The sequence below is a fragment of the Somniosus microcephalus genome, chromosome 30 (assembly GCF_052327205.1).
Source record: "Somniosus microcephalus isolate GS21.2 chromosome 30, FLI_Smic_1.0, whole genome shotgun sequence".
NCBI lineage: Eukaryota > Metazoa > Chordata > Chondrichthyes > Squaliformes > Somniosidae > Somniosus > Somniosus microcephalus.
The window spans coordinates 39,234,245-39,249,982 of record NC_141016.1 but is presented as its reverse complement, the minus strand read 5'-3'; the positions used below and the strand labels follow the sequence as shown (position 1 = coordinate 39,249,982).

Below are 15,738 nucleotides of genomic sequence, written 5' to 3'. Positions count from 1 at the left end.
AGAAACTGAAAAGGCTCCGACAGTGCTCAGAGAATGACTGCAACAAGTGTAAACCAGCGGGACGCTTTTTGCAATAGACATCAGCATTTATTTCTCTCTATAATTTCTGTCACTGTAGCCTCTCCGTGTTGTTTATACCTCAGACCGTACTCCCCTTAACAGCTACCACTTTGCAATGGCTTTCTTTCTTTCACTTACGAGCAAGTTACGATGATGTGAAAATAAAAATGAAAGAGGGGCAGTCGCTCTTAATTTGGATCCATTTTCAATCATGAACTCCCCAGAGAGAGTTGCTGTGTAAAAATACCACACTGCTTATGGAAGGTGTGATACGCGGGACATAACCCCCGCAATCCTCCCGGAGAAAATTCATGGAGGATTAACTCTCCTCCGCTGACTCGCTGGTTAACGGGTAGTTTCTTGCTGCGTTTTTGTAACGCTGATGTCAACCAGTTTAAAAATAAATGCGTTCAGATCCTGTGCAAGGATAACCCACCCCGTCACCCTGCGCCAAGATAACCCACCCCGTCACCCTGCGCAATGATAACCCACCCCGTCAACCCGCGCGAGGATAACCCACCCCGTCACCCTGCGCCAAGATAACCCACCCCGTCACCCTGCGCGAGGATAACCCACCCCGTCACCCTGCGCGAGGATAACCCACCCCGTCACCCTGCGCGAGGATAACCCACCCCGTCACCCTGCGCCAAGATAACCCACCCCGTCACCCTGCGCGAGGATAACCCACCCCGTCACCCTGCGCCAAGATAACCCACCCCGTCACCCTGCGCGAGGATAACCCACCCCGTCACCCTGCGCAAGGATAACCCACCCCGTCACCCTGGGCAAAGATAACCCACCCCGTCACCCTGGGCAAAGATAACCCACCCCGTCACCCTGGGCAAAGATAACCCACCCCGTCACCCTGCGCGAGGATAACCCACCCCGTCACCCTGCGCCAGGATAACCCACCCCGTCACCCTGGGCAAAGATAACCCACCCCGTCACCCTGCGCGAGGATAACCCACCCCGTCACCCTGGGCAAAGATAACCCACCCCGTCACCCTGGGCAAAGATAACCCACCCCGTCACCCTGCGCGAGGATAACCCACCCCGTCACCCTGCGCCAGGATAACCCACCCCGTCACCCTGGGCAAAGATAACCCACCCCGTCACCCTGCGCGAGGATAACCCACCCCGTCACCCTGGGCAAAGATAACCCACCCCGTCACCCTGCGCGAGGATAACCCACCCCGTCACCCTGCGCCAGGATAACCCACCCCGTCACCCTGGGCAAAGATAACCCACCCCGTCACCCTGCGCCAAGATAACCCACCCCGTCACCCTGCGCCAAGATAACCCACCCCGTCACCCTGCGCGAGGATAACCCACCCCGTCACCCTGCGCGAGGATAACCCACCCCGTCACCCTGCGCCAGGATAACCCACCCCGTCACCCTGCGCGAGGATAACCCACCCCGTCACCCTGGGCAAAGATAACCCACCCCGTCACCCTGCGCCAAGATAACCCACCCCGTCACCCTGCGCGAGGATAACCCACCCCGTCACCCTGCGCGAGGATAACCCACCCCGTCACCCTGCGCCAGGATAACCCACCCCGTCACCCTGCGCGAGGATAACCCACCCCGTCACCCTGCGCAAAGATAACCCACCCCGTCACCCTGCGCAAAGATAACCCACCCCGTCACCCTGCGCGAGGATAACCCACCCCGTCAGCCTGCGCGAGGATAACACACCCCGTCACCCTGGGCAAAGATAACCCACCCCGTCACCCTGCGCGAGGATAACCCACCCCGTCACCCTGCGCCAGGATAACCCACCCCGTCACCCTGGGCAAAGATAACCCACCCCGTCACCCTGCGCGAGGATAACCCACCCCGTCACCCTGCGCGAGGATAACCCACCCCGTCACCCTGCGCGAGGATAACCCACCCCGTCACCCTGCGCCAGGATAACCCACCCCGTCACCCTGGGCGAGGATAACCCACCCCGTCACCCTGCGCGAGGATAACCCACCCCGTCACCCTGGGCAAAGATAACCCACCCCGTCACCCTGCGCAATGATAACCCACCCCGTCACCCTGCGCGAGGATAACCCACCCCGTCACCCTGCGCGAGGATAACCCACCCCGTCACCCTGCGCAAGGATAACCCACCCCGTCACCCTGGGCAAAGATAACCCACCCCGTCACCCTGGGCGAGGATAACCCACCCCGTCACCCTGCGCCAGGATAACCCACCCCGTCACCCTGGGCGAGGATAACCCACCCCGTCACCCTGCGCCAGGATAACCCACCCCGTCACCCTGGGCGAGGATAACTCACCCCGTCACCCTGCGCGAGGATAACCCACCCCGTCACCCTGCGCCAAGATAACCCACCCCGTCACCCTGCGCAATGATAACCCACCCCGTCAACCCGCGCGAGGATAACCCACCCCGTCACCCTGCGCGAGGATAACCCACCCCGTCACCCTGCGCGAGGATAACCCACCCCGTCACCCTGCGCAAGGATAACCCACCCCATCACCCTGCGCCAGGATAACCCACCCCGTCACCCTGCGCGAGGATAACCCACCCCGTCACCCTGCGCCAAGATAACCCACCCCGTCACCCTGCGCAATGATAACCCACCCCGTCAACCCGCGCGAGGATAACCCACCCCGTCACCCTGCGCCAAGATAACCCACCCCGTCACCCTGCGCGAGGATAACCCACCCCGTCACCCTGCGCGAGGATAACCCACCCCATCACCCTGCGCCAGGATAACTCACCCCGTCACCCTGCGTGAGGATAACCCACCCCGTCACCCTGCGCGAGGATAACCCACCCCGTCACCCTGGGCAAAGATAACCCACCCCGTCACCCTGCGTGAGGATAACCCACCCCGTCACCCTGGGCGAGGATAACCCACCCCGTCACCCTGCGTGAGGATAACCCACCCCGTCACCCTGGGCGAGGATAACCCACCCCGTCACCCTGCGCGAGGATAACTCACCCCATCACCCTGCGCGAGGATAACCCACCCCGTCACCCTGCGCCAAGATAACCCACCCCGTCACCCTGCGCAATGATAACCCACCCCGTCACCCTGCGCGAGGATAACCCACCCCGTCACCCTGCGCCAAGATAACCCACCCCGTCACCCTGCGCGAGGATAACCCACCCCGTCACCCTGCGCGAGGATAACCCACCCCGTCACCCTGCGCCAAGATAACCCACCCCGTCACCCTGCGCAATGATAACCCACCCCGTCAACCCGCGCGAGGATAACCCACCCCGTCACCCTGCGCCAAGATAACCCACCCCGTCACCCTGCGCGAGGATAACCCACCCCGTCACCCTGCGCGAGGATAACCCACCCCGTCACCCTGCGCGAGGATAACCCACCCCGTCACCCTGCGTGAGGATAACTCACCCCATCACCCTGCGCCAGGATAACCCACCCCGTCACCCTGCGCCAGGATAACTCACCCCGTCACCCTGCGTGAGGATAACTCACCCCATCACCCTGCGCCAGGATAACCCACCCCGTCACCCTGCGCCAAGATAACCCACCCCGTCACCCTGCGTGAGGATAACTCACCCCATCACCCTGCGCGAGGATAACCCACCCCGTCACCCTGCGCCAAGATAACCCACCCCGTCACCCTGCGCCAAGATAACCCACCCCGTCACCCTGCGCCAAGATAACCCACCCCGTCACCCTGCGTGAGGATAACTCACCCCATCACCCTGCGCGAGGATAACTCACCCCGTCACCCTGCGCGAGGATAACCCACCCCGTCACCCTGCGCCAGGATAACTCACCCCGTCACCCTGCGCGAGGATAACCCACCCCGTCACCCTGCGTGAGGATAACCCACCCCGTCACCCTGCGCGAGGATAACCCACCCCGTCACCCTGCGCCAGGATATCCCACCCCGTCACCCTGCGCAAAGATAACCCACCCCATCGCCTTGCGCAAGGTTAACCCACCCCGTCACCCTGCGCCAGGATAACTCACCCCGTCACCCTGCGTGGCACCAGGGGGAGCGAAGCCGCTCAACCCGCAAGATCCCAACTGATTCTGCTGCTGAACCACAAGCTTGTGATATCGAAGGTTTCAGCCTATGTTCAGGAATGTTATCTTAAATCAAACAGTTACTCTAATTTGCAGGGCTGTGAGGAAAGAGCAGGGGGAGTGGGAATAATTGGGTGGCCCTTTCAGAGAGCTGGCACAGGCACGATGGGCCGAACAGCCTCCTCCTGCGCTGTGAGATTCTATGAAATTTAAGTAATGCCAGGCGCCTGCCAATGAATTTAAGATTCAATCTCAGAAAGGCACCTCCATCGTCTCCATCATCACCTTCTATCTCAACCTCTCGACTGGATTGTAAATCACCGAGGGGCAACTCAGGGTGTCAGCCATGGCTCAGTGGGCAGCCCCTTCGCCTCTGAGTCAGAAGGTCGTGGGTTCGAGTCCCACTCCAGAGACTCGAGCACAAAAATCTAGGCTGACACTCCAGTGCAGTGCTGAGGGAGTGCTGCACTGTCGGAGATGCCGTCTTTCGGGTGAGACGTTAAACTGAAACCCTGTCTGCTCTCTCGGGTGGAGGTAAAGGATCCCATGGCATTATTTCAAAGAAGAGCAGGGAGTTCTCCCCGGTGTCCTGGGGCCAGTATTTATCCCTCAATCAACATAACAAAAACAGATTATCTGGTCATTATCACATTGCTGTTTGTGGGAGCTTGCTGTGCGCAAATTGGCTGCCGCGTTTCCTACATTACAACAGTGACCACACTTCAATTGTCTGTGAAGTGCTTTGGGAGGCCCTGAACTTGTGAAAGGTGCTATAGAAATGCAAGTCTTTGTTTTTATAAATACGGGCTGTCATAGGCCTCGATACTTCGATATCGGTTTGTGTGATATCAATTCTCGGCCTGTGTGTTGAGTATCTCTCCTACAAGCCACTCCCTAACAGAGAAGACCATTCAATCAAGAGCTTAATTATCAGCGCCATTTGACTCACCAAGTTGTCCAGCATCCTCATCAGAGCCTCAAACTCATGTTCACCAACTCGGCTCTTCTGCATTGGTCCAAATGTATTGCCTGCCCAGCCCACAGAGCCAATTTCGTGGGGCTTGTATTTGTCGCGGTCCAGAAGGATGACGTTTTCCACTCCGCCCGCACTGGAGAGGGACGAGACCTGCAAGCAAGGCGCACGTGTTAAATGCACTGCGCCAGCGAGTGATGTCACACGGGCGAGCGCCTTGAGGCACGAAGATTTCCCAACTTCAGCCATGGAGGTACGAGGCTGAGGCAAACTCCGACAGGAGGAGAACCCAGGGTGATGAGATAAACAGAAGGGCTTTAGGAAGGACACGGGAGCAAGTCATCTGCCTGCTAATTAGGTTTACTGAAAAAAAAAACCTTTTACCATGGCCTAATCTCAATTTCTCCATCACACAGAATACCTGAGAGTGAAGCCAGAATGAGTCATCAACATGCCAGTTCAATTCCGTGGCGCTATTGCATCAAAGCGATCAAGGGACTCTACACTTTAGAGAAAGGTAGACGACGGGCGATTTGATCACGGTTTATAAGATGATGAAGGGAATTGATTGTGTTTGTGTAGACAGTTTGTTTCAACTCAATAGGTTAGGGAGCACCAGGGGTCGCAATCTCCAGTTGTGTGAAGGCCGGATCGAGGTTAGATGTCAGGAAGTGGTTCTTTCCCCAGAGAATAGTGGAGCTCTGGGACCGTCTGCCGGCTCGTGTGGTGGATGCTGATTCACTGAATTCATTCAAGCGAGAGCTGGACCCGTTTCTGACTGGGCTGGAGATCACTTTGCACTAAAGGTAGGTACTGCAGGGAATTATCAGGGCCGGTGTGGTCTCCTGGACTACTTTCACCTAAGGGGGGTCAGAGAGGAATTTTCCGGATTTCTTTCCGCCCAGTTAGCCTATCAAGCTTTTCACCTGTCCCCGGAGATCCCAGTGTTTCGGGTGGGGTGGAGTGTATATACGGTGATCACAGGGTTTCGGGTGGGGTGGAGTGTATATATGGTGATCACAGGGTTTCGGGTTGGGTGGGGTGTATATATGGTGATCCCAGGGTTTCGGGTGGGGTGCAGTGTATATATGGCGATCCCAGGGTTTCGGGTGGGGTGGGGTGTATATATGGTGATCCCAGGGTTTCGGGTGGGGTGGGGTGTATATATGGTGATCACAGGGTTTCGGGTGGGGTGGAGTGTATATATGGTGATCACAGGGTTTCGGGTGGGGTGGGGTGGGGTATATATATGGTGATCCCAGGGTTTCGGGTTGGGTGGAGTGTATATATGGTGATCACAGGGTTTCGGGTGGGGTGGAGTGTATATATGGTGATCACAGGGTTTCGGGTGGGGTGGGGTGTATATATGGTGATCCCAGGGTTTCGGGTGGGGTGCAGTGTATATACGGTGATCCCAGGGTTTCGGGTTGGGTGGAGTGTATATATGGTGATCACAGGGTTTCGGGTGGGGTGCAGTGTATATATGGTGATCACAGGGTTTCGGGTGGGGTGGAGTGTATATATGGTGATCACAGGGTTTCGGGTGGGGTGCAGTGTATATATGGTGATCCCAGGGTTTCGGGTGGGGTGGAGTGTATATATGGTGATCACAGGGTTTCGGGTGGGGTGGGGTGTATATATGGTGATCCCAGGGTTTCGGGTGGGGTGCAGTGTATATACGGTGATCCCAGGGTTTCGGGTGGGGTGGAGTGTATATATGGTGATCCCAGGGTTTCGGGTGGGGTGGGGTGTATATATGGTGATGCTCAAGGGCATCCCAGTTGTGTTGGCATGTAATCACCCACCAACCTGTTGTTCTGCGCCACATACAGAAGTGGAGATCATGGGGATGTTTTCATTCATTTCGATCAAGTGTTTTTGTCCCTACTGACTGCAGGCCCCCATAAATGGTTTGTTCTGTCGTCATGTTGGGTTTTATTTCATTGCATCTGATGTGAGGAGGGTTACCGCCTGTTGTAAGGGAATTCATTGGCAGAATCATAAGGGAATTAAGAGCCTGATACTTTGCATACAACTCTTACCTGTATTTCACAGGCAGACTGAAGATGGTAAATTTTATAGAAAGCCTCCTCCACAGTTTCGCCAAGTGCGATCACACCATGATTTCTTAAGAGCAGAACCTACGGAATTAAAATAAACAGGACAGTCTGTGACAGCGCATCTCAACGGCTGCACTCCACTGCAGTAAGTTGTACCTTGGCATATGCAAAGATCGCTTGTTATGGGGACAGGAGTGTTTGGCAACTTTGTCTCGTTAGCACGTTAGGGGCCCGAGTGTTACTTCAATACAGCGCCAGTCACACACTACCCATGGCCGGGTGAAGAGTAAGATCCCATTGTAAACATTTTAAAATCTCCATGCCCCGTGCCCCCATGCCACTCCTGCCTCTCCCGCCATGCCCCCTGCCAGTATTCTAAGTGCAGCCAGCAGCCCTGGACTGACTGATGTTGCCCAATATTCAAGACCCTATTGCCCGTCTGCCACTCCCGCATACTGTGGGCACAAAGGGCCGGAATAATATTCAAATGAGCTGACCTCGTGCTGCGACTTGCCAAAATCATCGACACCAGCAAGCTCATTCCCATGAAGCTTTAAACATGGGTGAGATTTTTTACACAGTCATTAGCACAACATTCTGTCCTTCAATATTGATCTATCGCAGCAGCCTGCCAGCCAGAATGGAGATCACTGCGACCAGGCACTGCTCATTCCCTCCCACTGCTGAAGCTGGAATTTAGATTCTTTCTTCTCGAGAGCCTTTCAACCCAACTGACTGCCCCATGTTGTGTCAATAAGTCCCCTGGGCATCATTATTGTTTAATCATTCCTCATGATGGTTTAGCACTTAGTTGCTAATGCACTTTATCCCCTCAGACCTGTGTTCCCTGGTCATAAACCTTCTAGCCTCCGCACTGTCGGGGTCATTATCACCATGATAGCAATCAGAGGATATCGTTAATGACATTGTGCAGTGCTATTCTCGTACTGTGGCAGGGGCGGAAACCGGATTGGAAAGATTTAAACAGGGAGAGGTGGGCACGGATTGGTGAGGTGACAACATGTTCAAGCACTTGAAAGGAAAGGGAGGTGGGAGAAGGGGCGGTGGGAGGTGGGAGAAGGGGCGGTGGGAGGTGGGGGAAGGGGCGGTGGGAGGTGGGAGAAGGGGCGGTGGGAGGTGGGGGAAGGGGCGGTGGGAGGTGGGGGAAGGGGCGGTGGGAGGTGGGGGAAGGGGCGGTGGGAGGTGGGGGAAGGGGCGGTGGGAGGTGGGGGAAGGGGCGGTGGGAGGTGGGGGAAGGGGCGGTGGGAGGTGGGAGGAGGGGCGGTGGGAGGTGGGAGAAGGGGCGGTGGGAGGTGGGGGAAGGGGCGGTGGGAGGTGGGGGAAGGGGCGGTGGGAGGTGGGGGAAGGGGCGGTGGGAGGTGGGGGAAGGGGCGGTGGGAGGTGGGGGAAGGGGCGGTGGGAGAAGGGGCGGTGGGAGGTGGGGGAAGGGGCGGTGGGAGGTGGGGGAAGGGGCGGTGGGAGGTGGGAGGAGGGGCGGTGGGGGAAGGGGCGGTGGGAGGTGGGGGAAGGGGCGGTGGGAGGTGGGGGAAGGGGCGGTGGGAGAAGGGGCGGTGGGAGGTGGGGGAAGGGGCGGTGGGAGGTGGGGGAAGGGGCGGTGGGAGGTGGGGGAAGGGGCGGTGGGAGGTGGGAGGAGGGGCGGTGGGAGGTGGGGGAAGGGGCGGTGGGAGGTGGGGGAAGGGGCGGTGGGAGGTGGGGGAAGAGGCGGTGGGAGGTGGGAGAAGGGGCGGTGCTTTGCAAGGACAGAGGGGTCGTGGGTGAGGTTATTTGGGGACAAAGAGCAAACAGGCGCCTGGGGAAAAGACAAAGGGTCAAGGTTCACACAGCAAAGTTTCCAACTCAACAGCCAATGAAATAGCTCACCTCACCCATTCTCTTACCAGATGGTGATAGGTTCATTTTCAGGTTCCTTAGGGAGGCGGGGGGAAACTACTTAAGAAAATGGGCTAAAAAGAAAGTCAATTATAAAACTATGAGTAATAAATGTGTAAAGTACCTTGCAGGTAGGCCCGAGGCATTTCTGGAGCTGAATCCTATCGTCCTCTCTGTCTGGGGCTCCATTATATTCATAATATGCCACATCCCCAATGAGCAAGGCCTCATGGGATAGCGGTAAAATGCCACACTTCATCGCTGAAACCTGGAAGCCAGAAGGCAATGCTCAGTAGAAGCACAGAATCCTGCTTTACGATAAATAGAATATTACACAGGATATACGGCACAGAAACAGGCCATTCGGCCCAACCAGTCCATGCCGGCGTTTCTGCTCCACTCGAGCCTCCCCCCGTCTTTCCTCATTTAAATCTATCAGCAGAACCCTCGATTCCCTTCTCCCTCGTGGGCTTGTCCAGCCTCCCCTTAAATGTATCGATACTATTCACCTCAACCACTCCCTGTGGGAGCGAGTTCCACATTCTCACCACTCTCTGGGTAAAGAAGTTTCTTCTGAATTCCCTATTGGATTTCTTGGTGACTATCTTATATTGATGGCCTCTAGTTTTGCTCTTCCCCACAAGTGGAAACATTCTCTCTGTATCCACTCTATCAAAACCTTTCATCATTTTAAAGACCTCTATTAGGTCACCCCTCAGCCTTCGCTTTTCAAGAGAAAAGAGACCCAGCCTGTTCATCCTTTAAATGATCAATTTTGTATTATCAATATGTTCTGCCATTCATATCTTGAGGGACTAGAGTAAAGCCAGACAGATGCTTCCTTTAATAGACAGCCCAGATACCAATATCAAATAATTACATGAATATAACAGAATACCCAGTCAATTGCCAGTGGTGACTGTTGTACTGTGGTGTGTGTGACAAGCACCAACAGCACTGTGAAAAGGGAATCCTTGGGGGTAACTGTAACCGGGTGATCGGCTACGGTGGTGCAGCGTTTACGTCACCGGTCTAGTGTTGTACCCAGGGGGGAGTGTGGAGTGGAGGTTGTGTTGTAATTCCTGGTAGTTTCTAGTACTTCCTGATGGCCAGGTCCTGGGACCAGTGGGGGTGGGTCTGGGAACAGGTCCCGGGACCAGCGGGGGTAGGGTCTGGGAACAGGTCCCAGGAGAGTGGGGGATGGTTCTGGGAACAGGTCCCAGGACCAGTGGGGGTTGGGTCTGGGAACAGGTCCCAGGAGAGTGGGGGATGGGTCTGGGAACAGGTCCCGGGACCAGTGGGGGTTGGGTCTGGGAACAGGTCCCAGGAGAGTGGGGGATGGGTCTGGGAACAGGTCCCAGGACCAGCGGGGGTTGGGTCTGGGAACAGGTCCAAGGAGAGTGGGGGTTGGGTCTGGGAACAGGTCCCAGGACCAGCAGGGGTTGGGTCTGGGAACAGGTCCAAGGAGAGTGGGGGTGGGCCTGGGAACAGGTCCTGAGACCAGCGGGGGTTGGGTCTGGGAACAGGTCCCAGGACCAGCAGGGGTTGGGTCTGGGAACAGGTCCAAGGAGAGTGGGGGTGGGTCTGGGAACAGGTCCAAGGAGAGTGGGGGTGGGTCTGGGAACAGGTCCTGGGACCAGCGGGGGTTGGGTCTGGGAACAGGTCCAAGGAGAGTGGGGGTGGGTCTGGGAACAGGTCCCGGGTCCAGTGGGGGTGGGTCTGGGAACAGGTCCAAGGAGAGTGGGGGTGGGTCTGGGAACAGGTCCTGGGACCAGCGGGGGTGGGTCTGGGAACAGGTCCTGGGACCAGCGGGGGTTGGGTCTGGGAACAGGTCCAAGGAGAGTGGGGGTGGGTCTGGGAACAGGTCCAAGGAGAGTGGGGGTGGGTCTGGGAACAGGTCCTGGGACCAGCGGGGGTTGGGTCTGGGAACAGGTCCCGGGCCCAGTGGGGGTGGGTCTGGGAACAGGTCGACTCTCCACTCTCTCAGCAGCAGAGCGGAGAGGGAGAACAACGTTACAAGAACCAAATTTCAGAAGAAGAAAATGAAATTAAACAATGTTGAACAACTATTGAGGTGGGGCTTCAACTGAAAATGTCGAAGCTGAGATGAATAGATTGGTACGATAGCAAAATACTGCGGATGCTGGAAATCCGAAATAACAACAGAAAACGCTGGAAAAACTCAGCAGGCCAGGCAACATCGGTGGAGAGAGAAACAGGGTTAACGCATCAGGTCTGGGACCCTTCATCAGAACTGGAAAAAGCTGGAAATGTAACAGATTTTAAGCAGGTTCTCTGTCTCCATTTCTGGCGATAGGCTTTTGGTTTGTGCCTTTTCCCTTTCTCTCTCTCCCACAGGGCAGCGGTCTCTCACTCTGCCAGCGCGTTTCACACTTCATCTCGAGTCATCCTTTGTCTCTTTACCTGTCCTATTACCATCTCGTCTCGCCTTGAATATCTCTCAATGTCTCTTCACCTCTCACAGACCTTCCCTTTTGTTCTTTCATCCCCTCCCCCATTTTCCAGCCCACAAACTTGCTTTTTCATCCGTTTCATTTCCTGCTTTTTTCTCAGTTCTGACGAAGGGTCTTCGACCTGAAACGTTAACTCTGTTTCTCTCTTTATGGATGTTGCCTGGCCTGCTGAGTTTTTCCAGCGTTTTCTGCTATGAATAGATTGGTGTTGGGGAAGGGTATCAAAGAATATGGAACCAGGGCAGGTAAATGGCGTTGGGTTTGCATGGAGTTGACTGGCAGTTTCCACACATCATTAAATAACAAGAAGTCTGGTGCTGGTAACACATCTGGGGGGGGAATATTCGGTTGGTTAGCGTTTCCGGTTAGCGCCTCTGGGGGGCGCTAGGAACTTAGCGTCCGAGTGCAGCGATTTTAGCGCCGCTTGCAAAATTGACCAGTCGTTTTACGGCGGCACTAAACACGACCACCACGATCTCCTGCGTCCGCAGATCGTGACATCAGTTGAGCGTGCAATGCCCCGGACCGGATATTGAGTCGCGTCCCCTGCCTTAGTGCCTGCCGCCAGGAATGACAGGTGGAGGGGAACGTTTTCATGTCGGGAAGGGGCTGGGGGCGCTATTTAAAGGCGGGTGCATCCTGCCTTTTCTTGTCGGCAAAATTTTTGGCATATGAAGGTTGAGAGGGAGAGAGATGTCTGGAGAGATTTAACGTTGTCCTAAGGAGTTTTGGCCCTCAGCACCACTTTTGAAGTTCCTAAGCGCCGAGCTCTTTCCCTGGGCCTGTCCATTAGAGCATCGAACACAATTGTTTTTGAGGTCTCTCCAGGCCGAGATTCAAGGCTGCAATGAGCAGGGAGTGGCTGGCCAGCAAGATGGCCCCTCCCCTTTAAGAACTGGCCGGCACCAGTCTGTCTGGCTTCCATGGTAACGGACATCACCTGAGCTTCGGTAGTGTTCTGAGGTAGCGCCTCGCTCCCTGACGTTTGCACCTTGAGAGGTGAGTAGCGCCTGATTTAGCGCTCAAATCACCTCCAGGGGCGAATTTTGCATTTGGAGGCGATAATTAGCGCCGGGCGCTAAACTTTACGCCCGGCCGATATTAGCGCCCCAAAATGGGTGATAGCGAATTTTTCCCCCCTGGTCTTCTCGATATCATGTCAAAGTACTCACCGCAGCAGTGGCAGGCGTGTGTAAGTGTATTATACAGCGGACATCGGGGCGGGCAGCATATATCGCCGAGTGCAGGCTGAATCCAGCACAGTCCACAGAGAAACTGGTGCTGCCCTGGTTAACCACTTCTCCCAGGATGTTCACCTTCACCTGTGGATGATGGAGTGACCATTAGCAGCAAATGTTAGTGCATCATAAAAACTGGATGCATCAGTTCAGCCTTGCCCAGAAATGACTGTTGTAGACATCAGGAGATGAACAATGAGCATATTTCCTACGACCAGGGCACTGCGAGAATGCCCTTGTATGATGTCCCCTTATTCAAAGTAGCTTTATCTGTAACCCACACGGCACTGCCCATTGAATTCAGACTGAGTCAGAGGCGGGGCTTTGGTCTGGATGTGAACTGACATGGTTTTGTTGGATTGAAGTGGGGGACCAAATGGACATGTTGAGCAAGCTGGATGATCGATGAGGTTTTGAAGGGTAGTAGAATCTTCGGAACTCCAGCGGAGCAACAATGGTAGAATGGAAGCAGGATGCAGCACACACGTACCGTTTAGATTATACTGCCTCTCCATGTTGTTTCCCTCAAAGTGCATCACTTCACACTTACCCGCATTAAATTGTATTTGCCATGTGTCTGCCCAGTTCACCATTCTGTTTATGTCCTCCTGAAGTCTGCTACTATCCTGTTCACTATTTACTACATTGCCAAGTTTTGTATCATCTGCAAACTTCTAAATTGTGCTCCCCATACCCAAGTCCAGCTTATTTATATACAACAAGAAAAGCAATGGTCCTAATACTGACCCCTGGGGGACCCCACTGCATACTCCTCTCCAGTCTGAAAAATATACGTTCACCACTACTCTCTGCCTCCTAACCCTTCGCCAATGACATACCCAAGTTAGCACCGTCCCTTTAATACCGTGTGCTTCTAGTTTCTGAATAAGTCTGTTGTGATGTATTTTATCAAATGCCTTTCGAAAGTCAATTTTTACAACATCTACTGCACTGCCTCCATCAACCCCCCACCCCCGTTATTTCATCAAAGTTCCAGATGTTATTATGCTGATGCCGTAAAGAAAAGAAAAAAAATAACGATTTACATTTCTATCGCACCTTTCACGACCTCAGGAGTCACATTAATTAAGTCTATTAAGTATTTTTGAAGTGTAGTCACTGTGTAATGTAGGAAACGCGGCAGCCAAAATGTGCAGAGTAAGATTCTGTGCTCAAGTCTCTGGAGTGGGACTCGAACCCACAACTTTCTGACTCAGAGGCGAGAGTGCTGCCCACTGAAGTACAGCTGAGAAGCAAAACTAAACCGGCCAACAGCGAATCCAGAAAAAGTTCTTCACAGCAAGGCCACAAAGATGTGGAATGCACTTCCCTGGAAGGCCCAGATGAAGAACTAATTGAGGTGTTTAAAAAGGTAGATATTTACTTGGGATTAAGGGTATCACAGAATCATAGAATGGTACAGCATCGAAGGAGGCCATTCGGCCCATCGTGCCTGTGCGGGAGGGGAAGGGGAATTGAGTTTGAACAAATAAAGAGCTGGCCTGACAAATGGCCAATTAGATGGGCCAAATGCCCGACTCCTGTTCCTGTGTGAAACACACTGGTCAACTGGCCTTAAACTAAAAGGAAATGGAACAGCTGAACCCGGGAGAGAGAGGGTTAAAGGTAGTCACCACGGTTTGCGATGAAGGTACTCACCAGAATAGAGCCAGAGACCTCCCCGTAGGAAATACCCCTGGGGATGATGAGAAAATGATCTTGTTCTTTGCTAACTCTGAGCTGAAGATAAACACGGAGAGGAAAAGGTAAAGTAAGATCACAAGTTAGTTAGCGATGAGCAAGGCCATTCGGCCCATCTTAGTGCATCCAACACTAAAGTTCCCCAATTACAGCATCCAAGGACTGGAAGTGCATCCCATGTGTTAATCGCGCCATGTTGTGAAGCAGTTTCAATCTGGGTCCTCTTGCCCTGCTCTTGCCATTGAGTTACACAGAATTTACAGCACAGGCCCAACTGGTCTATGCCAGCAACTGTGCTCCACACGAGCCTCCTCCCACCGCTCCTCATCTAACCCCATCAACATATCCTTTTATTCCTTTCTCCCTCATGTGATTATCTAGCTTCCCCTTAAACGTATCTATGCTATTTGCTTCAACCACTCCCTGTGGTAGTGAGTTCCACATTCTAACCACTCTCTGGGTAAAGTCGTTTCTCCTGAAATCTCTATTGGCGATTATCTTATATTGATGGCCCCTAGTTTTGGACTCCCCCCACAAGTTTGAAGTAATTTTCTGGAGCGACCTTTTCTACGCCATTACAATCTTCCTTCCCTCTAAGACCACCTCTCGAACTCGAGAATGAGAACCCCAAGTTTCTCCAGTCCCTTTCCTCATAACTCGCACCCTGACAGCTCGTTTGGAACAGTATTCAACAAATGTCCGCCTTCTGTCAGAGCAGCCGTGGAACTCTGATCTCCAAGCTGTCACTGAGGCTAGCAAAGCCTTTCTCATACAGACAGTTCGACAGTCAGGATAGAGGGAACATTGTGTAGGGGTGGCAGTTATTTTGGGAGATTTAGGTAGGAAGTAAATGCCACTTTTTGTGAATCTATCATTATTAAGCCGCCATCAAATGGTACAGGTTGGACCCCGGTAATCCGGCACCCTCGGGACCAGGCCGGTGCTGGACCATTGAAAATTCCGAACCACTGGAGGTTCGGTAAATAACGCCCCGTCTGCCTGTCTGCCTGTCTACCCCTTTCACCCGTCTGGCTTTTTCGTCCTGAAATTCATCCTGAAATGATCCTCTTCACCGCTTACTACGTTTCTGAGTTTTGCGTAAGCTGCAAACGTGGGAATGATGCCTTGTATACCCAAAATCGAGTTTGTTAACGTAAGACCGCCGGTTTCAATTCGTGCCGGACCACTGAAGGTGCCGGACCGTCGGGTGCCGGATTACCGGGGTTCAACCTGTATTATGAAAAGTAGACAGAATGTACAGCACAGAAACAGGCCATTCGGCCCAAGTTGGTGTTTATGCTCCACACGAGCCTCCTCCCAC

At 54.2% G+C, this 15,738-nt stretch overlaps 1 protein-coding gene across 4 annotated transcripts in view; it reads right to left on the bottom strand.

Moving 5' to 3' along the window:
* add2 (adducin 2 (beta)) overlaps positions 1–15,738 on the bottom strand; it is a 203,090-nt gene that overhangs the window by 26,504 nt on the left and 160,848 nt on the right. For all 4 annotated transcript variants that reach the window (XM_085971354.1, XM_085971352.1, XM_085971351.1 and 1 more), the window contains 5 exons: positions 14,376–14,456; positions 12,651–12,800; positions 9,129–9,272; positions 7,097–7,195; positions 5,031–5,207 (listed from right to left, as the gene is read on the bottom strand). In XM_085971354.1, coding sequence (XP_085827480.1) covers positions 5,031–5,207; positions 7,097–7,195; positions 9,129–9,272; positions 12,651–12,800; positions 14,376–14,456 — 651 coding nt within the window. The remainder of the gene's footprint in view (positions 1–5,030; positions 5,208–7,096; positions 7,196–9,128; positions 9,273–12,650; positions 12,801–14,375; positions 14,457–15,738) is intronic.